General features: G+C 36.9%; 2 protein-coding genes across 4 annotated transcripts; both read right to left on the minus strand.

Annotated features, from left to right (window-relative positions):
- Positions 1-720: 720 nt before the first annotated feature.
- LOC112045639 (ATP-dependent RNA helicase bel) lies at positions 721-25,163 on the minus strand. Its single transcript, XM_052891444.1, has 13 exons — positions 24,933-25,163; positions 21,886-21,973; positions 19,729-19,908; positions 18,767-19,113; positions 16,101-16,244; positions 15,136-15,341; positions 13,966-14,091; positions 12,754-13,108; positions 11,235-11,358; positions 9,654-9,806; positions 8,110-8,305; positions 7,365-7,537; positions 721-6,275 (listed from the first exon to the last, which is right to left on the minus strand). The coding sequence occupies exons 1-13, from the start codon at positions 24,975-24,977 to the stop codon at positions 6,175-6,177; spliced, it is 2,238 nt and encodes a 745-aa protein (XP_052747404.1). The 5' UTR covers positions 24,978-25,163; the 3' UTR covers positions 721-6,174.
- On the minus strand, positions 16,740-18,726 carry LOC128199916 (uncharacterized). 3 transcript variants are annotated; one of them, XM_052891447.1, is made up of 3 exons: positions 17,607-18,726; positions 17,343-17,525; positions 16,740-16,948 (listed from the first exon to the last, which is right to left on the minus strand). In XM_052891447.1, exons 1-3 carry the CDS (start codon positions 18,688-18,690, stop codon positions 16,941-16,943), a joined length of 1,275 nt encoding a protein of 424 aa, XP_052747407.1. In that variant the 5' UTR covers positions 18,691-18,726; the 3' UTR covers positions 16,740-16,940. The 3 variants fall into 3 exon arrangements, with proteins under 3 accessions (XP_052747407.1, XP_052747405.1, XP_052747406.1); XM_052891445.1 differs by having other exon boundaries at positions 16,740-17,525; positions 17,607-18,718; XM_052891446.1 differs by having other exon boundaries at positions 17,343-18,662.
- Positions 25,164-26,194: the final 1,031 nt, after the last annotated feature.

The following is a 26,194-nucleotide window of genomic DNA, read 5'->3' on the forward strand; positions in this document are numbered from 1 at the left end:
TTTATGTCTTGATAAGAAAAATATATTGTCGATTAATAGCGGCGGACATAATATCGCTCATTTTCGTCCAAACGCAACGAAGGACAGAGTAATATTTTCAACTCCGCCGCTTGTGGTCGGCATTTGTCTTTCTTTGGTCTCGAGATATATCCATGGTGCACATCTCAGCTACAGCTGGCCTATTCACTATTTTGATCTTTGTTATAAACCTATTAAAATAAATATAAAATCAATTGGGAAATATCATCTATCTACTGTATGATATCCACCAGTAGGCACCGGATGACATTTGTTACATAGAATCACAATTTCGTAAATGTCAACTTGCATACGTCAAAGATTGGAATTAGCTGGCTGGTCAAGCTAATACAATAAAGTATTCATCATTCAAAAAGTCTAAGCATCTTGGTTAATTTGTAGGGTACTTTCAAAACTCACTGTACCCACAAGTTTATAGGAAAAAAATATAAAGCCCTTATCGATGACGCCACAATATTTTTTGCCATTGTATGAGTAATTAGATCCTTCGTATGCCGCAACATGGCGATGTTTCGTATAACTCGCAAGTGCGCGTTTTGAATTCACCTGTCTCTTTCTATAGTATCGTGTAAGACAGAGAAAGGTAGATGTGATTTGCAACTCGCACTTGCGAGTTACACAAATCATCTTAACAGAATAGCCCTCCAGGTTAATCTAGGTTTGAAATAAAACACTAAGATGTCTTGTTTCTTAATTTTTTTATTGGTAAATTCACATTCAAATTAATAGACCACAGATGGTGACAGATGTTACAATACGGGAATTCTACTGACAAAATTTAGTACATCACTATGATACTGTATCGGTAATCGACCGCACTAATTCATTAAATAGCTACATCGACTTTATGGTGCGTAAATGCTTCAAAATTTCATATTATCGGAAGTGAATCAGCAATGAGACAGTCGTAAAATAGAAAAAATCGAAATACATTACGTTCCGAACAAATCACGATACAGATCGAACATCAAAAATATTTCTATATTAATCAACTACTCACATCATAGTTATTTGAGAAAATGATAAAACGCGTGCGAGCAACGACCAAAACTGACGTGGTGCACTTTCCAACTATTATGATATAATTTATGCTAATTTTAAAGTGAATTAATCACAGTGTTTATTACTCACTTTACCTAAAGTATCGACATTTCTTACTATGACACATAGCCAAAATCACAGCACCTGTATTTCGACACCTATTGTAGGAGTAAAGCGTGAGAGCATTTTTTTGTAATTGTTATAATATAATATTATTAATAACATAATTATAAATATATCTTTCTTTATTAATTAATTATATTAGTATCATGTATAATAATCATTTAAAGAAAATGGCAATGATAAATTAATCACAATACATTTAACTAAATGTAAAACGAAAACTATGATTTAAAGATACATTCAAGTATACTAAGTGTGAAAAAAACAGTATCTATCGAGTTTTTTTTTTAATGTTGAGTGTTGCTTCGTACATTCATTTGATTTTCCGTAGTACAAGTAACTGTGACAATTCACTTTAAGTCCGTTAGTCGCGATCGTTCCCGCGCAAATAAATACGATCTAATTAGGGCCACCATTTGTCACAAGTTGGCGCCACTTTTTTAATTTCTAGTTAGTTAAGAGTTTTGCTATTATCACTGGGTTTATTTGTTTAACGATAAATAAACTGGTTTATTTCACAAAGGCTAAAAGCCAATTATTAAAAAAAAAAATAACTGGTTATTTTTTTTAAACATGATTTAAATTTACCCTACAGACAACACTTCGATTTTAAGTAATACAAAAACAAACAAGAAAGCATAATTTATAATTATACATTTAATTTGCCTCAGTTTATTTATTAGCTCTGATGTAATCAACCATCAATGATTTATAATATAATATTTATATGTCACGAAAGAAACTTTAACTTGTTTAAAGTCTTCGTAACGTAAAAATGTCTTATTGTATTTTAAATGAATTTAATTTATTATTTATTTAAAATGAATGATTCTAAAAAAAAATACTATAAACGGTCGGTAAAAGTAATAGAGGTGCTACATTTATGAGCTGTACCATAGCCAAGTTACACAGTAATTTTCTTTCTTCTTGCTAAAGCTTGTAAAATATATATAGGAATGACATATCCAATTGAAAGGTTAATCACGTGATCTATCGGTAATGAACGTTATCCCAATATATTTATTTTAGTATTTTAAGCGTTAGCGTTTGTAGAAAGATAATAATTAATGTGTAACTTGGCTAAAGGTCTATATTTGGCATGCATATATCGGTAGAAACTGGGTTAAACAGAATTAGAAATGTAGTTAAATATTCGAGAAAACGACCCAACTGCAACAGTTCCAGGAGCAAAGTCGAACAAACATACTACGTTATTTAACAATAATTGTCGTTATGAATTTTCAAAATTGCCGATTCGATCGACAGCTTAAAAACTTATGATACCTAAAAATCGAAAATCGAACTAGTATTTCTACAATTTATAGTAGCGAATCAAGTGTCAACCGGAATTTCTTTACAACAATCGCCTTAATATAATCCTAGAGACAAAAGTACCTAATAGTGTTTAAAATTTTATGTCATTTTATAACAATTTCACAATTTCCATGGTAATATAAAATTAACGCCATTGTTTCGGTTAAAAAATGGTGGCCCTAATCGCCGTAAGATGATTTCTATGTAAAATGTAAAGACGCAACCGCAATTCACGCCTGACCTGAGATTCAGAGATTGCGTAGCGTCGCACGTACTAAAGTATACCGCACCGCGCTCTCCACAAAAACCAAAACGGAACATTTCAAACAAATCTCAGTCCGACTCTCAAGAGTACGATTCAATAAAACTATCCTAAAAATTTTGCACATTCCTTTTAAATTCCAACGACACGGCACCGATTCCATGTCAACTCGTTTCCATTAAGCTACTTTGTGCGGCAACTTCCAGAGTTTCCAGGAATCGGACTGTGTATTCAGAGTTCAAAAGTGTACGGACACAAATGTGGCACAATTTATGGGACGATGCTTAAGGTTGTGCCCTTGAGATACCTCGGGGTATCACAATGACAATTTTGAGTGTAAGCGTTGTGACTCGGGTTGTTTCTTATTATGAGGTTTTGCCGTCATATCAAATCCACGCAAATTCGAATAAAGTACGTCATAACCGCTCTTTATTTGCACATGTATGCATATTCAAACAATGAGTTGGTAGTTGCATTTAAGTTTAACGTCCTACAAATCACAAAAAATGATTTTAATTAACAAATTAGTACTTGAATTCAATCTCACCTCAAGTTAAGTGACGTCTAGTACATACAGCCGAACAACCTCCTCCTTTTTTGAAAGTTGGTTAATAAATAACTTGCAAGGGACGTATCCCCACAGTAATTGTGTCAAAACGTTAATTCACTGTCTAAATATTCTTTCCATGATGGTAACTAGAGTGCGCGAAAGAGAAGTCTGGCACGACTGGCGGCGCAATTATGTTGCCAGCGTTAGTGATCTCTTTTACCCGTCAAGCGTTAGATAGAGATAGACGACAAGACAGCGGCACTTTTGATGAGTTCCGATTTAGGCCACGCGCAAACTTATCTTGCTATAATTGTACTATTTTTTGGACGTAGACTGTCATGTTTCATATCTTTTTTCTAGGTTATACCACATATCGCAGGGCATTCTTTTATGCCTCCACTGTTTAAGTGGACATTTAAGTCGTTATATAATATTTTAGACTTTAATAATGTGGTATATGGCATTACTTGAAAATATAGATCTTTCTTTCTTTCTTTTATGCATTTAATAGGATGCTGTTTGCAAACTTGGATGCAACCACAAACTGGTCATACTTGTACTTTATTTGTTGATCGGCCAAATATAGTTTTATAGTCTGAACCATAAACAAAATTTTCATACAAAACATGTTTCTTGTTACTAATAAATATTAATGATACCACAAAACAACTTTAACATACACAAAACCTTAATCAATAGCTAATAATATTTTTTTAATTAAAAGTTTAAATTTAGTTTTTGTTTTGTGTTTCTTTACTAGAAAAAATTCAATGTAAGGCCAAATCAAAAGAGTAATAGTATACATAAATTTTATTTAGCGCCACAACATATTGACATGTGCTTGTGCATTGTCCATGAATAAACACAGTCCTTTTCAGTCAGTTTTCAAAGTCATGACTTTCGTTTCATAGACACTACACAAGCACAATTGGTTGCACACAGACGCATATAAAGTTGATCACTCACCGGAATATTCGCGTGTGTAATAGCTATATTTCCAAGTTAGGAAACGTAACAATACTATTTACCAGTAAATGCAGCAATGAACAGGGCCCCTCCCCGAGATATAATTTGTAAGGTGGCTTAATAACTGATACCAAGTGAGAATTAAGGTTGAAATTGTCCAAAATTATTCCTAACATTGAAAACATTTGCGACAAGAAACAAGCACACCCATGACATTAATATTACAAAGACATTTCTTTTGGTGCTTTATGTACCTTTTATTCAAATAAAAACCTTATTTTCTTCAACAGTCAGTCAAATTTTTTTTTATTTGAGGTGGGTTGGTGTTTCCATTAGTTAGTAAGTTTTAGAAACCCTGGTATAGCCTAATGGCAGTTTGTCACTATCGAATAATAATTCAATCTTCACTCTTCATTAGACATAGCATGTCAACGACATATTTCGTCAAGAGAAATAGATTGTCAAACAAAACAGAGTTGAAATATCTGTCATATAAAAGAGAGAGCGCTATTATAGAGTGTGCTGTTATTGCTAAATAATAATAATAACAATATAAAATGATTTATACAATAAAATCTATTGATTCTGGTGAGTGACGACCTTAAGTGCACATCCTAAGTAACGGCGTATAGCGTATGCAGAGTATTTAATACATTAGATAACTTTTGCCCTGAGTGCGAGCGGGTGCGTTGTCTTCGTGCGTAGCGGATTCCGCTTACGCGGTCTCTCAGGACGTACCCTAAAATTAGAAGCGCTATTCTGTGACGATGTTTTTATCATTTCGACAGTTCGTTCGTTCACACATCTATCGCTCTCTGTCTATATTAACGTGTTAGACAAAGAAACAGGCGAATTTGATACTCGCGCTAGCGAATTACAAAAACATCGTTACAAAATAGCGCTGCAGATGTTGATTTGGCCTGTATCAACAAAAAATTTAATTTAGGACATCATAATCTAATTTTGTTTATTTTTTACGTGGAACATACATATGTTAACTATTCACATGTGCCAATGTGTGTATATTTTGTACCATAATTGTTTGTTATTGGGCAAAATCGAGAGAAGAGTGCTTGGACAAATATTGTATTAAGTCGTCCAAAGAACCTTCTCTAGACTTTCAAGAGTAGTATAGACAATCTGTTTTTATAAAAAAGATTTTGTTTTTATTGTAATAGTAGGGTAGGGTAGGGTTTGAAAGTGTTTGCTAAGCAACGGTTCGTTGGTTACTATGTAATTATTGTATTGATGGTCTCCGTGGTGCGCAGTGGTGTGCGCAGTGTATTTACAAGACGGAGGTCCTGGTTCGATCGAGGACGGTTCGATCCCGACTGGGCCGATTCAGGATTTCTTAATTGGTCCAGGTCAGGCTGGTGGGAGGCTTCGATCATGGCTAGTTACCACCCTGCCGGCAAAAACGTACCTCCAAGCGATTTTGCGTTCCAGTACGATGTCGTGTAGAAACCGTAATGGGTGTGGATTTTCATCCAACTTGTAACAAAGTTAGCCCGCTTCCATCTTAGATTTCATACCATCAGGTTAGCGAGTGTAGTCAAGGAATAACTTGTAAAGAATTTAAAGTATTAGCGCCACGTCTGGAGAACCTGTTTCATGAAAAGGATTATACTATGTGTCAATCTAAATAATTTAATAACTGCGCTTCTAAATGTTCTGATTATTCCTTCAATCTTCAAAATACACACCCCACCCTACGTTTATGCCATCACCCTACAACTCAAAACAAAACCTTTCATAAATAGAACAATTATTACACACATAGGCATATGTGAACAGCAGACATGAGACGCGTTAATATGACGGCAAAGGTAAGGTAGGTGATCCACAGTGGGCGCGGCGCGGCGGGCGGTGTGCGGTGCGTTTAGGAGTCCCACCAGTCGGTGCCTCCGCTGTTGCCGCCGCCGCCTCCGCTGTACGAGCTGCCGTAGTTGCCGCCGTAAGAACCACCGCCATATCCGAAGCCTGTAACAAAACAGGGATATATATAATTATACTACTGCCTTTCTTGATGAGTACTGTTTACCAACAAATTAAAAATGAGGGTACAAATTACAAGTCATTTCACACCTAACAATAATTATAATTAGCTTGTTCTTCAATTAATGAAAATAAAATTGATTAGTAAGCTTAGAACAATTAGATATGGTTAAAATATTTTATATAACATTTATTAAACAAACCATACATAATTTAAAATAAATGAGTTATAAAATGACATGAATTTTCTTTCTACCTTCATTTCTGATTTCTTTGTTGGTAAACAGTACTCATCAAGAAAGGCTGTAGTATAGGTGTATGACCGCTTGCCCATTGTCTTAGTACGAGCACCGCATGATTTAGCCTAAAAGGGAATGCCCATCCCCGGCTCAGGTCTCACTACTCTAACCACCCGGCAATTTGGCAATTTATTTATACATCTAATCTATTGTTTTAGTAAGAACACTGCAAGATTTTGCATAAATTTGCATTAATATCGCTCTCTTTCTTACGATTGCAACGAAAGAGAGCAATATTTTGCATTCTCTGTCTCATCACTAAATATATCGTTGTACGCGACTTAGTCAGGATAAGTCTGGTAACTTACTCTTACGCCACGCACAGATACGATTTTTTATTTTTATTAGATTAGACAAGAAGACTAGGAAACTGCATAACTAGGTAATGAAACTCTCGTGTCTAATTACTAAACTTATTTTGTTAGATTCATCAGGAGAAAAGAAATCTATACTAATATTATAAAGCTGAAGAGTTTGTTTGTTTGATTGAACGCGCTAATCTCAGGAACTACTGGTTCGATTTGAAAAATTCTTTCAGTGTTAGATAGCCCATTTATCGAGGAAGGCTATAGGCTATATATTATCCCCGTATTCCTACGAAAACGGGAACCACGCGAGTGAAACCGCGCGGAGTCAGCTAGTGGAGAATATAAAGAAAAGGTCATATAAAGATAAATTACTAATTAGTCACAAAAGTAGGCTAGATCGTAATTTTATGATGTACCAAATTGGTACTTTACAATAAAGCGAAAAAAAAAATGTCGAAAGTTGTCACCTCCGCCAATAGTGGAGGGTCCGGCCGACCGCGGCGCCTGACGCGGCTGCGTACGGAAGTCGCGCGCGCCGAAGCCGCTGCCCGAGCCGTAGCGGCTGCCGCCGGAGCGACTGCCGCCCGCGCGTCTGCCGCCGCCGCCTGAGCGACCGTCCACGGCCGCGCTCGTGAGCCAGCTATAAGGAAAATTAAGTTATTTGTTTATTCTAATCAAAATCATTAATATAAAAAATAAAATAAAGTTTCTTGCAACGCAGCACAGTCCAAACTGATGAAACTTGCAAGAACCAGCTCATGACTAAGGGCCCCGTATGGGTTCGAAACTAGTCGGGCATACTCCAACGTTTTAGCCGTGTTTCATAATCAATTATTATGAATACCACTCATGATAGTTTAAATTCTATACTATGTGCGCTGTGGCACGGTGCGGTGACAGTTGCGTTATGACGCTCATAATACGTACTATTATCGTGAATCGCGACAAACTTTCAAGAGTGAAACGAACTGTCACCCGCACCATGCTATAGCGTACGAGCTGTATGACTCCCATGAATCTTTGTTACAGTCGTGGATTTTATGGTTAGTCATCCTAGATATAATAAGCATAAAATAAATTAAAGATTTTGACTGTTACAGACAGAGTTTGTTAACATGACAAGAGACAAATGGGTCGATCGGGCCCACAATTTGGTGACACAGAGGTTATTGGTGGGTTGCACGTGTTCCTGCCATGGGAACATTTACTTACTTAGGAACATCTTGCTTCGCTTCGACGAGCAGCTCGACCAGGTCGCGCGCCAGGCCGCGGTTGGAGTCGTTGAAGAAGGACGTGGCGACGCCGAGGTTGCCCATGCGGCCGGTACGACCGATGCGGTGCACGTACTCCTCCACGTCCGACGGCAGGTCGAAGTTGATCACGTGACGCACGTGAGGTATATCCAAGCCTGCGCAAACATTCAATTCAAATTTTAAAATCTATACTAATATATAAAGCTCAAGAGTTTGTTTGTTTGATTGAACGCTATTAATCTCAGGAACTACTGGTCCGATTTGAAAAATTCTTTTAGTGTTAGAGAGCCCATTTATCGAGGAAGGCTATAGGCTATACATTATCCCCATTTTTATTCGAGAAGGGGAACCGCGCGGCGTCAGCTAGTTTTTAATAAAATCGAAATTAAAACCAATATTTAATATTTTTTAAATCTCGAGTTATCATTAATATGACGTCACCAGAACCACCTATGAGCCCTCAGTCGGTTCTGGTGACGTCATATAGTAAAAGACTTTCCAATATGACGTCACCAGAAGTTAAGTAACGCCTCCTAAGTCCTTTTCATACAATATAACACTTCAACAATCCCCTCCTCCCGCCTTATGAGAAATGTAATTTATGAATGAACCCATATGTAAATAATGATCAAATTTACATGAAGGCCGGATTTTTTCGAAAACATGGTAAGGGTAAGGTTTCAAAATAGTCTTGAATCACCAGATGGATTAGGTAATTAAAATAATAAATAGTAATCAAGATAATACCAACCTGTAAATCCGAAATTAAGAAAGCGAAAATTAAAAATGAAACTGAGTTAAATAATTTTTACAATATTTTCCTTCTTTCTAAGTTTTGTTTATTATTCTACAAACTGAACCTAAAACGAATAAAATCTGGCAACTGTTTTAAAATCCACAAAGCAACAGATAAATAGTTTTGTTTTTTGTGGAAATCAGCAACTCTGATAAAAATTATATATTTTAACTTTTTCTTTGACTAAAAAAAAATTATACTATGTGTCATGTGTGTGTGTGTGCCATGTTTTTTTTTTAAAGATCTAATATTCTTTTACGGTCAAACTAAGCTAAACGTTAGCGTTAGTCCAATGACGGTAGATCACACCCTAAGTCCACCGAAATGGAGCGGAGGCAGCGGAGCCGAGAAACGGAGAAATATTATACCAATAGTACAAAATCTCCACTACTCTTCAGTGTACAGGGACTTGCGAGCTAGTTTAAAAATTCATATAAAAACGGTATACCGAGCGAGGAATCACGTCTGCAACTCGGCTTGGCTTCGTATTACTTTCTCACTCCACTCCGCAGCCTTGCTCCGGTGGACAGACACAGTACGCAACTCCGCTCAGCATTAATCTGTTTCTCCGCTCCGCTGCCTCGCTACACTTTGGTGGACAGGCAGCCTAAGGCTCTCATTCAATAATAATAATGTTTCTTCAATCATTTTCGGATCTTTTAACAATGTGAAACAAAAAAGTAAATAAAATGATGAATAGAGGAGACCTCTGGCGGCAACAGCCGTGGCGACTAGAATGGGAGTCTGTCCGGTGCGGAAGCGACGCAGCGCCTCCTCGCGCTCGCGCTGCGAGCGGTCGCCGTGGATGGACGTCACGGGGTACCCGTCCGCGTCCAGGAACTCCTCCAGCTGATCGGCTCCTGCATACAAAAAATTTTTTTTTTTAACCAACAGGCGGCGATCGAACCACCACCCCTCGGTGATAAGTCTGACCGCTCTTACCGTTGAGCTATTGAGGCTGTAAAATTCGATTGTTTCATACAGGCTTAGTTTAAGAAAAAACCAAATCTGACTATTTGTCACAAACATTTACTCTACAGGTGCTGATATACTTAAGCATTCATTTGTAACAGAACATCAAGCATTCACTGTTTTTATATTTGTCGAACTGAACTGAGCTGAAATGAGCTGAGCCAAATATTCCTACATCTTGAGAATTTAGAAACAGAACATGTTGGCTCAGCAAAAAGGTCCAAGCAAATCTGCTCGGTAGAATGCTCGGGCTCAGCAAAAAGGTCCAAGCAAATCTGCTCGCTAGAATGCTCGATAGAATGCTAACTAAAAAATTCTTATATTTTTCTGTGATGTAACATTTGCAGGAATGCTCAAGTGAATGCTCAAGTCTATCAGCACCTTACGAAGAGTCTTATCAGTTTATCATGATCACCAGCCTATATTATTCAAAACATCATCACAATTAATGACGAAAATAACCGATAGACGTCCACAGCTGGACATAGGCATAATGAAGGGACTTCTAAGTACAATGGCTGAGCCGCCTTTCAGACCAGCATGCTGCGACGAGTTTTGCTGATAGTCCATATAGTACCATACTACACCAGTACATAGGTGGACCAACACAGCTCTTTCCATTGTGGAAGTGCCATTTAGCACCTTAAGACCAGCTCCTATCCAAACTTTGCCATGCCCATATCCACCAAGTTTTGTGATTTTGTTCTTCTAAAGCTTTAATCACGCAGAGTTACTGTAAGCATAGGTCACTTAATCGCCTGCCGAGTGACTCATAAGCCTTTCGTTTGTTTGGAGAGTAATGAAACACCTGGCCTGGGCCTGGTGACTTGCAACACAGGTTTTTTTACCCATTGCAAGCACCTGTCCCTACATTATCTCATTATAGCCTAACACAATTATATTATCATATGTACATATCATAATCTCAAGAAAAATAAATAAAATTTCAATTTCAAATTTCATTTCACCTGACCGATTTCATATACTATGTAGAAAATTGTCTCTTAAAAACTGGCCAATTTTGCTTTGACAGTTTTAGAATTATTGGTAAAGAAAATTATACCTAAAGGCCTTGAAATATAGTTCAATATTCAATAAAATCCCAAATTCAGAACAAATTCAACCTTAAGGATAGAGTTTAAGGTTGAATTTGCAAATGCGACTACTTGAATTGAGTGCCAAGATGTTGTGTTTGGCACTCATTGAGTGGGGATGTTTTTTGGGTCGCTGATTGTGCATCCACTTTTTAATAGGAGATTGATGTACTACACCTTTTATTCTTTTTACGATATTGCTTAAAAGTTATAAAGACTTGCCTTTCTTGGTTTCAACAAAGACAAGGGTAAGCTGGTCTTCATCGGGCTGACGTTGCAGCAAGTTCGATGCGTTTAATAAATCGAGTAGGAAGGATCGTTTGTCTTGCTCCTCTACCCATACCACCTGAAATTAAATAGCTTATAAAACATATTGCATTCAATATATGAAATATTACAGATACCTACATAATTATATATAGTTTTTCAAAAATCCTGCAGGGCCATGGACTTTTCCGGGTTGAAAAGTATAATAATAATAAAATATATCTCTTAACATAGTGTGCCTTTTGGCATAGGCCTCCTCCAGCGACTTCCACTGCTCTCTCTCTAATGCGACCCTTCTCCAGTTTGGACCTGCTGTGAGCTTTAAGTCATCCTCCCATCTAAGGAACTGTTTGCCCCGATTCCTTCTGCCATCTCTAGGGTACCATTCCGTCACCAGTCTGCTCCACTTCCCCGTAGTGTCCCTTAGCATGTGGCCTGTCCATCGCCACTTTTGCTGGTTGACACGAGTTAAAACATCGGTGACCCCAGTTTTAGTTCGAAGGTCAGTGTTTCTTACCCTATCCTTTTTCTTGTGGCCAGTCATACTCCTCTCCAAGGATCTTTGGCACCTGGCCAGTTTAGCCCTTTGAGCCATGGTGAGCACCCAGGTTTCACAGCCGTATGTTAGGCATGGCAAGATACACGTGTTGAAGGCCTTCCTCTTAATTACCATGCTCAGTTCCTTGGATTTCATTATCTCCTTCAGGGACCAATATCTTTTCCAGCCAACGGCAATTCTCATGCTGATTTCTTTAGTCATTTGGTCCCTGAAGGTAACAACTTGTCCAAGGTATGTGTATTCTTGCACATACAATAATGGGTTGTTATCAATGCTGATGTTGACCTCAGTACTGTTCGTCATTAGTTTGGTCTTCTTTGTGTTCATTTTGAGTCCGATTTTAATGCTCTCTTCATGTAGATTCGAAACCATGCACCCGAGTTTGATGGGATCTTCCTCAAGTACGAGGTCATCTGCGAATCTGAGATGGTTAAGTTTTTTACCATTAACATTGATTCCTAAGTCTTCCCATTCTAAGTTGCGGAATACGCTTTCCAACACGGCTGAAAACAGTTTGGGGGATAAAGGGTCCCCTTGTCTGACACCTCTTTCAATTTTAAACTCATTTCCTAAGCTTTCTAATTGGATTTTAGCTTTATTGTTGTTATAAATCATATTTATGATGTTGAAAAGTAGCCTAAGTGTTAATCCAGAGTAAAATCTACTTCTATTCCAAATTTCAGCAATTTTCATTAGCCCCGCAGTACAAATGAGATCCCCCATCATCCCTTATTTTATCCATTATAACCATTGTGGTTGAATTAAATTATAATGAGAAAGAACTCACCAGTAAATGATCTGCGAGTTTTTTTATAGAACAAGATAGATCATTATATTATATGAGCAACAGCGACTTTGTTTCTAAAATGTGTTCTAACGATAGTTAATAGTTATATTAAAATGATAAGTTGTTACCTTTTGGGTGATATTCTCCGAAGTAGAGCCAACACGACCAACGGCGAGGAAAACATAATTATAAAGGAAGTCCTGTGCGAGGACTTGTATCTGCTTCGGGAATGTCGCCGAGAACATGAGCGTCTGGCGCTCGCCCGTCTTGGGCATGGTGTGGCACTCCACGATCTTGCGGATCTGTGGCTCGAAACCCATGTCCAACATTCTGTCGGCCTCGTCCAACACAAGATGGCGGCAGTGGTCCAACGCCACGCGGCCGCGAGCCAGCATGTCCACGAGGCGACCCGGCGTGGCGACCAGCAGGTGGCAACCACGTTCTAGTTCGCGGAACTGGTCCATTATTGGAGAACCGCCGTATCTGATCAAAGAGATAGAAATTACAACTTTTACAGTCTTGTAATGTTGTTGTCATGTATTTATTTATTTATATTCTTTATTTGAACTGATACCACAACATAAACAAAAAAGTATTGTTACAGGTTGTTAAATATTAAAGGCGGCCTTATCGCTACATAGCGATTTGTTCTAGGCAACCTTAGGTTACGGAAAATGTGAGAATAAAAGAATGCAGGTGGTGTAAATTAAAATAATATATACAATCAAATAATTACACACTAATAAGTCATAAATAATGTCAAGTTGTAACAATGATCTAATCCACTAATATATATTACATGGCATACCAAAATCTCAAATACAAGTTTAAAATTGTGAATGGCTTATTGTAACCAGTCAGTAAAATGACAAATGCAACTTTACAAAGTAAAGCCGTTTGGGCTGTAGGGCGTGCCAAAGAAATGGACATACATACGCTTGAAAAACATAACCCTCCTTCTTACGCAGTCGCGTGATGTTTTTCTGAGGGTTTCACCGGCTTCACCACGCTGCTTGTTTTTTTTATTATTCTTTACAAGTTAGCCCTTGACTACAATCTCATCTGATGGTAAGTGATGATGCAGTCTAAGATGGAAGCGGGCTAACTTGTTAGGAGGAGGATGAAAATCCACACCCCTTTCGGTTTCTACACGGCATCGTACCGGAACGCTAAATCAGTTAGTGGTAAGTCTTTGACTGTAGGGTGGTTACTAGCCACAGCCGAAGCACTGTCACACACTGCCACACCGTCAAACACTCATCATTTTTATACATTATGTAAAGACTCATTCTGGATTATTCTTTATTCTGTGAAGGCGATAAACCGATGTAAACACTTACACGACACACGGTCGCACACGCGAGCGGTAGGCGAACTTCCGGGCCTCGTCGAATATCTGTGTAGCGAGCTCGCGAGTTGGCGCAAGCACCAGTCCGAGGGGATACTGTTTGCGTCGGTTAAACGGCCTGTGGATATACAAAACAATAGATATGTAGTGTACTGTTTAAACCTGAGAATTAAATGTTATAACCAGTGGCGTGCACAATGTTTCTATGTAGGGTAGGCATTATCTGTACAAATTGTACAAAAATCATCAATCTCCTATTAAAAAGTGGATGCACTATCAGCGACCAAAAAACGTCCCCACTCAATGAGTGCCTAACACAATATCATGGCACTCAATTGCAATGGCGCATTTGCAAATTCAACCTTAAATTCAATCCTTAAGGGATTTTATTGAATGTTGGACTATATTGAAAGGCCTTTATGTTTTTAATTTTCTTTACGAATGATTATAAAACTGTCAAAAGCAAAATTGGCCAGTTTTTAAGTGAAATTTTCTACATGATTGTGCGTCCTTCTATTATAAGAGGTCAATGACAAAAATAGAAAATCCTTTGTCTATTACAAGTAAGTTACTTTATGAGTCCTCAATGTAGGCAGTGCATTTTTGCATATATACGAAGTACACGCCCACTGGTTATAAAAGACGGACACAGCCTGTACTGTTGACAAGCATGAGTGCATTACCATGACTGGCAGATAGGTAACTTAATTTAGAAGTTATAATTGGGATGATGACAGTTTTTAAAAACGCCCCAATGATCGTTAGATTTGTATGGGCGGTCAAACAAAATTACTAATATCTTTGTTATTTGTGCATTTATTTTTATATTAATTTATAATTATATTTATAGTTCACAAATTGAAAAATGTCACATTTAATGTAAGGAAGCTAAAATTGTATGAATTTTCATCTAATTACGATAAAATATTTTTTATTTTATAATCTTTTTTTATTTTGCAAATATCCAGACAACTTTTACCCTTTATGTATAAATTAGTCAACATTGACCTTTTTACCCCAATGTATCACAAAAATCAATATATTCAAACCCAGTCATCATCTCCATTTTTATTTATGAGTCCAAGTTAAATATTACAAGACTATTCATTATTTTATAGACTATTTTTAGATAAATACATATAAAAGGGAGATATACACTCACTGCTTAACGGGCCCAGCTTCGTACATCTGGTTGAGGATGGGCACGAGGAAGGCAGCCGTCTTGCCCGAGCCGGTCTGCGCGCACGCCATGACGTCTCGCCGGCCCAGCACTATCGGTATCGCGTACTTCTGCACCGGCGTGGGCTTGTCGTAGCGGGCGTGCGTTATGTTCGAGCGCATTATTTCCGTCAGGTTAACATCCTCAAACTGTTAAATAATAATAATAATAATAGCTTTTATTAAACAATCAGAAATATCTTTAAATTATTTACACATTTATTTGATTGACACTGACGTGTTGAGATTGTGGTGCTTTACAGCATAGGCCTCCCCTCCTCAAATTGTTGGTGAACCAGAAATAGTGGATTGTACAATGGTTGCATAAAAAAAAATTATTGTAAAACGATTGACCCTCTAGTAGGTCTATCATGTAACTCAACTTATCTTGTGAATGGGTATGTCAAAATGACATATTGTCGACTTTTGGAAATATTGTTCTCTTTCGTTAAGACAGGACAAAAAAGTGAGCGATATTTAATTAAGGCAGGCAAGGACAAGAAAAGAGAAATTACTCCAAACCTCAAATAGGTCTGAAACAATTCAAAAATTAGGAAATCTAAGTTTGGCAAATTCTGCCTATTTCATAGATTTGATTTAGCTAACCTAAATCTAGACTATATGTCAGAATAATGTAAAGTGAATAACTCAAGTCATTGAGATTTTTGCATCAAGAAGTATTTCTTGAACGCTTCGTATCTAAATTTTAAAATTATTTACAGGGAATGAAAACTAAATGTATCATTAATAATTCAAATTTCAATTGACTACTCTCTTATTCTTTCTTTTTTTTTCTTTTTCTGTTTGTACTTCGCGGTTTTTGTTTCAAATAAAATATGCGTGAATTGGAAAAACTCAAATGTCACCGTACCCATGCTATCTGAAAGACACTGTATTGCCAGTACTCACGCTAGTAATGTAGTCCGGTACGTTCTCGCCGCTGGCCTCAACCGGTATATCCTCGTATTTGGAGAAGTTGATGCCTGTGTTGCCAGTGCCAAACAGCTCCAACTCCTGCCGCTCGTCGCGAGGTAGCGGGATTGTCCAGTCGTTCTGAATTAAACAACATTTTACTTTCAGATTTCACGTTAACCGACTTCCAAAAAGGAGCAGGATCTACATTTTTTTTTAAGTATTTCCAGTGATATTTTCGCCATTTGTGGACCGATTTTGAAAATTCTTTTTTTGTTTGGATAAAAGTAGGACACCCTGGATTCTCATAATCATTTTTATGACAGAGATTTACTATTTTCTTTATAATAATAGAATAGTGTCGATGAATAAAAATATAAAATCACCGCAAATTCCACGGAGTGCACACATGCATAATTTTGTGTTTACTTACATTATATATTTATGTAAATATGGTATTTACACTTTCTGAATACACAACTCAACATTATAAACAATATTTAGGTATTATTTGTTTAAATAATTTTCGTTGTTTACTATGTGACTAAATGAAATTAAGACAATTAGCGCTTAGATTTTTCAGCACCTCAGTTTCGACGTGTTAGTAACATATCTACTAAAGTGTTGAACTTGAAATTCAATTCAATTTTTGATTTTATGGCTTGCTGCTGTACCAACTGGGTACAATTTACTTCGCCAATGTCGCGTGGGTAAGGAAGACACACTTTTAGAGGTTGATCGGTGTAAGCTGGGAATCAAGAATTGATTATTAATCAGCTTAATTTTGACACTATAAATAGCGGATTTTTTTTTTTTTTTTGTTAGTGTGGATGTTAGTCACATTTCTGAAAGAACACAAAATTAATATTGTTAACACATATAATATTTACAGTTTAATGTTATTACATTGAATATATTTACATATAAATTTACAATAGGGACTAAACACAGACATTAACAAACACTCAACATTTAAAGGACGTGGAAATTTAGGAGGGAGAACATCATATAGGGGGTGGAGAAGTTTAGGGCAAGATATGGGAAACTGAGCCTTCGTCACCAAACCACATTCGCACAGAGAGTGATCTCTCACTCTAATTTTGTTCAAGTGGACAGGTGTACAGGCATGAGCAAGTCTTAAACGGGATATTGTGGAGGTAACCCATCTGACAGCATACCTATGGAGAAAGAACCAAGGTCGCTTGGGTATGTCTGGTTGAATTGAGGCATAGAATTTACCTTTAATGGTTTTTGATTGGTTCCAAAATGATTGCCAAGATTTATCTAAATAGTTTTTTGCTAAGGTGCTGAGGTCATGTGAATAATTTTTAAAATGTTCCAATGAGCCAAGTTGTACAGCTGCCTTAGCACAAGAGTCCGCAGATTCATTACCAGAGATGCCGGAGTGACTGGGTATCCATGCTAGAAATATAGACAAACCCATTAGATGACATGAGAACAGAGCTTCCCTAATCTGTAGTATAATAGGAAATTTTGACTTACTTCTAAAAGGGTTTTCCCTAATGGAATACAAGCAGCTAAGGGAGTCAGTAAAAATAACAGTTTGTTTTATGTTATGGGATCGGGCAAACAGGATTGCCTCTAACAAGGCAACAGCCTCTCCTGTGAACACCGAGGTTTCTGGAGGACATTTAAATTGCAAAACTATTTTATATTTGGGAACCCAGCAGGCTGCACCAACACAACTTTCAGGGGAGAGTTTTGAAGCATCTGTGTAGATGAACAAGTAATTTGACCAATTTTGATGAACAATTTCTTGGAATTTTGTGTTGGTATCAGGGGCGTCTTTGGTTAGTCCCAGATCTGTAATCACAGGAGGATTGTAAACAAGGGCCTCATATGACGTAGAATACAAAGGATTTATTGATAATGACGACAAGGGATGCGGAAGATTGGTAAATTTTTCAAAACTATTAAGGAGACATGAAGAGGGATTACTAGGTCTAAGGACTACTGATAGCTGGGTTAATTTAGACCATAGAGGGTGGGAAGAAAGGTGAAGTGTTTTACTGATAAATCTATCACATAGATACTGTCGCCTGAGATGCAGCGGAGGATCAACACATTCAACCTGTAGAGCATTTGTTGGGGATGACTTCATTGCCCCTAAGACAATTCTAAGAGACCTATATTGAATTCTGTTCAGCAGTTCTGAGGTAGTTTTATTTAGGGGGTCTAAAATAAATAAACAGTAATCAATGTGACTACGAACTAGCGCATTGTATAATAGTTTTAAGGAGTAAGCGTGAGCTCCCCACCATACTCCTGCTACAGCCCGTAGCACATTGATACCTTTTTCACATTTTCTAGAAATGTATTGTGAATGTGCGATTCCGTTTAGTTTTCTATCAAGTATAATACCAAGAAATTTGGCTTTGTCTATCAAGTTAATAGGTTGTTCCTCCAAACTAAAGTTAAAAGTAGGGATCGATCTCTTCCTCGTAAACACTACTGCTTGGCATTTGTCCACTGCTAGAGAAAGGCCATGATCGGAGAGCCAAAACTTGAAAGTTGAACTTGAAAGTTTAGCGCGATTCACGATAATAGTAAGTATTATGAACGTCATAAGGCAACTGTCACCATACCCTTGCTATCTGAAAAAACTTCAGTACAAAATGTTTGGTAACAAAGGGTAAACGTACCTCGTCCCGTCGCGACGAGGTGCGTCGCACGTCGTCGGACGCCCAGCGCGACTGTGACCGCTCCTCGGCGCGCGGCTCCGGCTCCTTCCAGCGGTCGTTGCGCGGCGGAGGAGGCTCTTGGTAGTCGTCGTCGCGTCGGATGTCGCGCGACGGCATCGAGCGCCCGCCCGAGCCGCCGCCGCTAGTGGAGTGGCCGCCAGAATTGCTGGACCCGCCGCCGCCGCCGCCACCGCCGCCGCTGCCGCTGCCGCCGCCGCCGCCGCTACCGCCTCCGCCTCCGCCGCTGCCCCAGCGCTCTGGCTCCGGCCACCGTTCGGAGTCACCATTCTGATATCCACTGTCACGACCTGCATACATAATACATCACACCATTGATGAGTTTAATGATAAAAGTGCTTGGAGGCCATTGGGTCAGCTTCCATATTCACACAGGAAGTAAAACTATAACAAATTGTAAAGATGCTTGTGAACTAAGCCTACTTAAAATAAATTAATTTTGATTTTGATAAGTAAAAAATAAAATCAAATAATACTGTCGATTTTTATTCTAGCTCTGGGAAAAAAGGTGTTAATAATTAAATAGGAAAACCATCACAGTATAGTATAGTGTCATTGATTTCAGTAGGTCTAAAACTCCAAATCCTATCCTCTAATGTGTCAAAAAACTACCTTGTGTATTTAAGGGCCTCATGGCGCAGTGGGTAGTCACCCTGCTTCCTGCATCCATTGCTTTTATGTGGGAAAATATTTGTGTGATGAACATGGTTGTTTTTATCATTCTGGGTGTGTTTAATAATTATATAACAATAATGAATGTTTTTGATGAAATTAGCTACTTTACCACCCATAACACAAGCTAGGCTTTATCTTGGGACAAAATAGTGATGTGTGAATTGAGTAAGTACATTTACAGTATACAGCAGTGAGCCGAATATGGGTTGATAATGATGAAGTGTACTGACCGCGGTCCCTGCGCGGGTATCGCGAGTCGTAGCCGCGATCGTAGTCCCGGTCGCGGTCACGGTCGCGGTCGTCGCGCCGACCACCACGGTCGTAGCCTCTAGAGCTGCCTCCGAATGATGAACGGTTGTCCCGTGAGTCGCTAGGACGACTGTCTAAGCTAGAACGCTTAGGCTCTTCACCTGTATAACATTCAATTCAATTTTTGATTTTATGTCTTGTTGCTGTACCAACTGGGTACAATTTCCTTTGTCAACATCACGTGGTAGAGAAGACACGTCATTTTTAGAGGTTGATATGTGTAAGCTGGGAATCAAGTATTAAGATTTTTTTTTGTTAGTTTAGTTGTTAGTCACACTTCTGAAAAAACACAATTAATATTGTTATAGCAGACATAATGTTTACAACTTGGGGTTATTACATTCAATTTACAATAGGGACTAAACATTATTTAATAATAGCCCCACAGTATTCTCCCTAGGTGTGTTCCAATCAACTGTATGCGATAAACAAATACAAATTTGATACCTAACCAATTATAGCAAAGATAAAGGAAAGTTAACTAAATATCTTTAAGTATGTTCTTTTGTTTTCTGATTGTGTAAGTGTAAGCGGCATCACCGGGGGGTTTGGGCGAAGCATCGCCTGATGGGGTCTGAAGCCAGAAGCAGAGTAGAAGGGCGGAATGACTCTCTAAGGGCTCTATATGTAGTGCGTTCTGCTATAGTGTCTTTGTGGTGCTGGGCTTGATGAATGAAGTTATTAGGTTAGTATAGTTTTAATACGAGTTAGTCAAAGAGCATGTCTTCAAAAATCTATAATAAGAAATGGTGTTAGAGTTACTTATAACAGTAATAGATATATGTAATAATTTTGCCACTAAATAATATTATAGCTTATCATGATCTATTCAAATTATTTATAAATCACTTAAGTTGGATTGCATTGTGAAATTAGCATTGAGATTAGATAAATTACGTTGTTTTCAGGAAGTCCTATGAGGACAATTAGTCATCATAACTTCCTGTGTATGATTTATATTAATAAAATATAATTAGTCTAGCAAGCTAAATTGAATAATTACATCTTACTCGTATATATAAAATTCTCATGTCACAATGTTTGTTACCATACTTCTGTGAAATAGCTTGATCGATTCTTATGAAATTTTATATGCATATTCAATAAACGCTAGGGGTAGGGTAGGGGTAGGGTAGGGGTAGGGTAGGGGTAGGGTAGGAGTAGGGTAGGAGTAGGCTAGGAGTAGGGTCAAAAATTTGTTATGGTATATTACCAATTTTCATTTTTAAAGTTTAATCAAAATAAACTAGTAGTTAAGCTTACATACTATGAGTTCATTAACATCTGAACACAATCATTAATTTTATGTTAAAGTTTACAAATTAAGAGTATGATTATATGATTTATCAAGTGACCTACATATCACAGATTTAGGTATAAACGAAACAAGGTGATTGAACTATTTATAGACTATTTGTTGAGTCAGTATGATCGTTGGTCTTGGTTTGTCCAGTAGATTGCTGTGGCAGGCTATACAATACTTTCTTTCTTACATGAAGTTATCAGTAAAAATCCTCAGCAAAGTTGGTGGTGTTACAATCCTGTACCTTTGAGAGCATGTGAAACTATCAATTCTAATCAACAAACAAAACAAGTCGGATGCAATAATTTTGATGTTTCCAAACGTGTTTTGACCGTCTCTTTGACTGTGATGCAGAGGTATGCACAGTGGATTTTCAAAACTGAGGTCATGGGTTTGATCCCTGGCTGGGTTGATTGAGGTTTTCTTAATCCAGGTCTGGCTGGCGGCTGGTTACAACCCTACCGGCAAAGTCATACCGCCAAACGATTTAGTGTTCCGGTACAATATTGTGTAGAAACCGAAAAGGCACCACAAGGATTATCATCCAACTCCTAATGAATTAGCCCGTTTTCATCTTAACTGCGTCATCACTTATCAAGGGTTAACTGAAAAAAACATTGTGCAATAAGCTGCGCAATACAAGATTTTAGGTGTCCGCAGTTACGCAGGGGCGCGGCAGCAGAACACCACGCCGCGAGCTTGATTTTACACCTATCTTATTTTTACATGTCATACACTCACAGTGAGCCTAGTACTTCTGTCTTCTACTGATTACCTTTAGCATCCAACTGCCTACGCAGATGCGGAGGGATGTAACGGCTGGTACTCTTAGGAGCCTGAGGCTGCAAGTCCAGACCAGCAAGCTGTAACAATATAAAACAGAAATATACAATACATATACATTTATTGAAACGTAAAAGGACTATGTTTTTAAGCAATCTGTAACAAAAATGATTGAAAAATGATAACTACTCATAAATATGATTGGAATCAAGAACTTTGATCATCACCTCAAACAATTTTTTTTACCTTTGTTATAAAATATCAAATTGGTACTCCATAAAATTATGATCTAAGCTATTTATGTGACTAATTAGTAACTTAATTTGTTGTTAGCTTAAGCTTATAATATATTATTATTATTATACTAAGATAACATCCGCCAACTTAATCTTAGCCTTTAATTAGCTATTACTTTAAGTCACTTTATTTACACGATCTTCAATGTAGCACTTAACTATCACTATCACTATACACTAACTCGAATGGTTTGCTCAGTTGAAGTCATCTCACTGTATCTATAACATTGAGTAGTTGGATTGGTGTTATACAGAGTACCTATTGTCCCTCTCTGTCTCAAACTAATCCCATAAATAAACAAAACAGATTTTCAAGTGATATACATACACATTGCTTAAGATCACATTTGAGCAATAACAGAGATTTAAGGATAAAAGCTAATAAAAAAATAACCAATTTCTATTTAAATGACTGGCACAATGGCAAGCAAGTTTACAATCTTATCTTAGTATTACAATGACATAAGACTATTTCCTAGAAAGATACTATGGCTTGTGAGTCAAGAAAAAGTCCTGGTAAAAACCCTGCCTTTATAAGAAAATTATTATTTGAATATTTTTCAAACAACTTTGATTAAAGAAATATGAATTAAATCTGTAGATCTAGGATGTTTTAATGACATCTCATGAGAGAAAATAATTATGAACCAATAGCAACAGAATTAAAAGTATCTTCTCTCTTTTATATCATTGCAAAGATGATGAATAAAGATTCTCAATTTTGCTGTTATTGATCATTGAAATGACTCACATCATCTCACATCTCAGATTACACCTTTTATAAATAACTTATATTGCTGGATGAAGTCCTCTCAGGATTGTGATGTTTGGAAATCCCTACCTTTTATAAATAACTTATATTGCTGGATAAAGTCCTCTCAGGATTGTGATGTTTGGAAATCCCTACCTTTTATAAATAACTTATATTGCTGGATGAAGTCCTCTCAGGATTGTGATGTTTGGAAATCCCTACCTTTTATAAATAACTTATATTGCTGGATGAAGTCCTCTCAGGATTGTGATGTTTGGAAATCCCTACCTTTTATAAATAACTTATATTGCTTGGATGATGTCCTCTCAGGATTGTGATTGTTGGAAATCCCTACAACAGGCCTTTGTCCTGCAGTTGATGTTGATCAGCTGATATGATGATGATGATGATTCAAACTGAAGTTAAGTAAACTAATCTGAAGTACAATAATTTCAGATTTATTGTAATAATAATATACCTTCTCAGTTTGGTCATAATATGTAAATTTATTACTGTTACTTTAACTCTTAACCTAAATGTGTGTCATTAAACTGTATATCACTATATGAATCATAAATGTAACTATTTCATCAAGAGTCTACTAAATATTATTTTGGACAGTTAGTCTCAAGGCTCAACCCCCACCCAGCCTTTACAGCAGATGCTCCACTTTTTGTCAATATTCAATTGCAAAGTCCTTGACAATTCAAAGTGTCTTGTCTTTCACAGGAGTGCAAGTACTCAATAGAAATTAAAGTAAAGTTAGTTAATTTGTTTTTAAATCCTACTTCCTACTAATATTATAAACGCAAAAGTTGGTATGGATGTTTGTTACTCTTTAACGCCGCTATTACTGAAGCGATTTGGCTGAAATTTGGATCAGAATAAGATTTTACTCTGGATTAACAAATATGCTACTTTTCATTCCAGAAAAATCCACGGTTCCCGCAGGATTTGTGAAAAGCTGAATTCCACAAAAAAGCTAGGGTTGGGGTGAACAAAAGAGAATACATAGACAATGTGATGAATATGATAAAAAAGAATGGAAGAGAATAACTTATCCTGCCAACTCCATATTTCACGCAGTGGGCATGCACTTCATTCATGCAAAATGCACTGCCTACCCCAAGGTCTTGGTACATGCTCAATATTGGAGAAGGAATTCTCTATTTGGTATCATTTGTAGTCACTACCAATTCCATGTTATTACATGAAGATGATATCTATGAGGTGACAGTGTTTTTATTGATTTTCAATGGTACTGAATTTAAAAGTTCTATTAATTTCAAAGTACAGTATAACTTTGCTATTGTCTTAATCTAATTTATGATTTCAGATTTGCAGGTTATGATAGAGATATTATAATTATACAAGTATTATTAGGAATGCATGAAACTATTATTATACAGATTAGGTTTTGTTAAATGTTGGAGATCCTTTCTTTATTTGCATATCCTTCAGAACTTAGGATCAAAAAATTGGATTTTTCTCATTATTACAAAGAATACCTCATTAAATGTGGTTTTTAATGCCTGTAATATTGGATCTATGATAAATGAACTTAGCAAGATTAACATGATCCTATTGATTTGCTAGGCTTACTAAATAATTTAATTCAATTATTATGATTCACCTAGAATTCGATAGATGTTTAATAGCAAGTAGAACAATTTGTACAAAGGCAATGACCTCATTTCTATGTGGGTAAGTTAGGTTAAATAGTAACAAAGAGCACAAAATTTACGCTAGATTCAGCAGTCGGGAGACAACATCCTAGAAAATCAATCTGAACCTAGAAGTCAGGTCGCCATGTTGGTTATCCCAAGACACGTAAAGCTAGATATTGCTGTTAGTATTACATACGCAATATATCGTGACTTGAAATTACTGAAATATCAAACGAAATAAATAGGTTGGCGACTAATAAACCATTAGCAATATCATTTATTCACAGAAAAATCAATACGAAGTTCATCTACATGAGGCACTGACCTGCTGCTCTAGACCTGTTCCATTTTGGTTGGTAACATTACTCATATTACTACCAAGCGGTACGTTTTTTTGGGAACTTTGCTCCAAAAATACTATATAAACACAGTCTACAATGAATTTTGCACAAACACAAATTCACAAAATCATAAATCACATGAAAAGGTTTCAATTTTACACCCCGAAATCACTTTTCATTCGCAGTTTTTGTTCTTCACGGATGATGGTGACTTTGTCTTTGGAAATTTCATTCAATTGCTCATTCACTTGCTCATTTTCACTCATTCACAATTGTTCGACATAGACAAGATTTTTTTTTGTTAATGTTTGCCATACACGATCAAATCAAGTCTATTGTCTATTGGATTTAAATGAGTAGAAAATAAATTAAGGCGCTGTCTTAGACCATTAATAACTGGGACGTGATTCGCTAACCCCTTACCCCTCTGGCAAAGATCAAAAATCTATGATCTAATGCGTTTATAAAAACTATTGCTACAGAATCGATGTTTCATTGTTGTAATCGTTTTCGTCGTGTAAGGAGCTCCCTAAAAATGCCGGTTTGTGTTGTTAAATGGCATAAAAAACGGCCAAAAACTTGTAGTTTAGTAAAAGATGGAGTAACGTTTCATTTGAAAGTATTTAAACCTTAATTTTATCAAATTTTTAATAAAAACAATTTATAAAAAGAATCGATTCTTTTGACGAAACGGCCAAACATCGATCAGTAATCGAATATTCTATGTATTTAATCTGTGGATAGTCTAAGCAATGTCACAGTAAATATGCAAGCAGTAGTTTGACTTCATACTAGAGGTCGAAACGTGAGCTATACCTCAATTTCAATTTCAACTTACTAGTTAAATAGATTTTATTTATTAGAAATAAGACTAACATACTAAACTTAAAACAGATACACTAACAATATACTAACACGGAAAAAAAAATTAAAACTGTTACTCTTATTAATTGAAAAACTTGTTTAATGTAATAATGTAAGGAATAATAAAGGCTTTAAAATTGAGAAAAACATAAGGGATTAAAGGGCTAACATAATCTACGGAACCCTACACTGCGCGTGGCCCGACACGCACTTGACCGGTTTTTTAATATTTGGTCACGTAGTGTGGAGGTAATATACCTAGATGGCATCACCAAAATAAACATATGAATACGACCTATCCTTCAAGGTCATTGATTGGTATCAGCCTTATTTAAATCTACCAATCAAAAAACAACACGTATTTTATTGATCACTTCCTATT

This window comes from Bicyclus anynana, chromosome 4, assembly GCF_947172395.1.
Source record: "Bicyclus anynana chromosome 4, ilBicAnyn1.1, whole genome shotgun sequence".
In the NCBI taxonomy this organism is placed as follows: domain Eukaryota; kingdom Metazoa; phylum Arthropoda; class Insecta; order Lepidoptera; family Nymphalidae; genus Bicyclus; species Bicyclus anynana.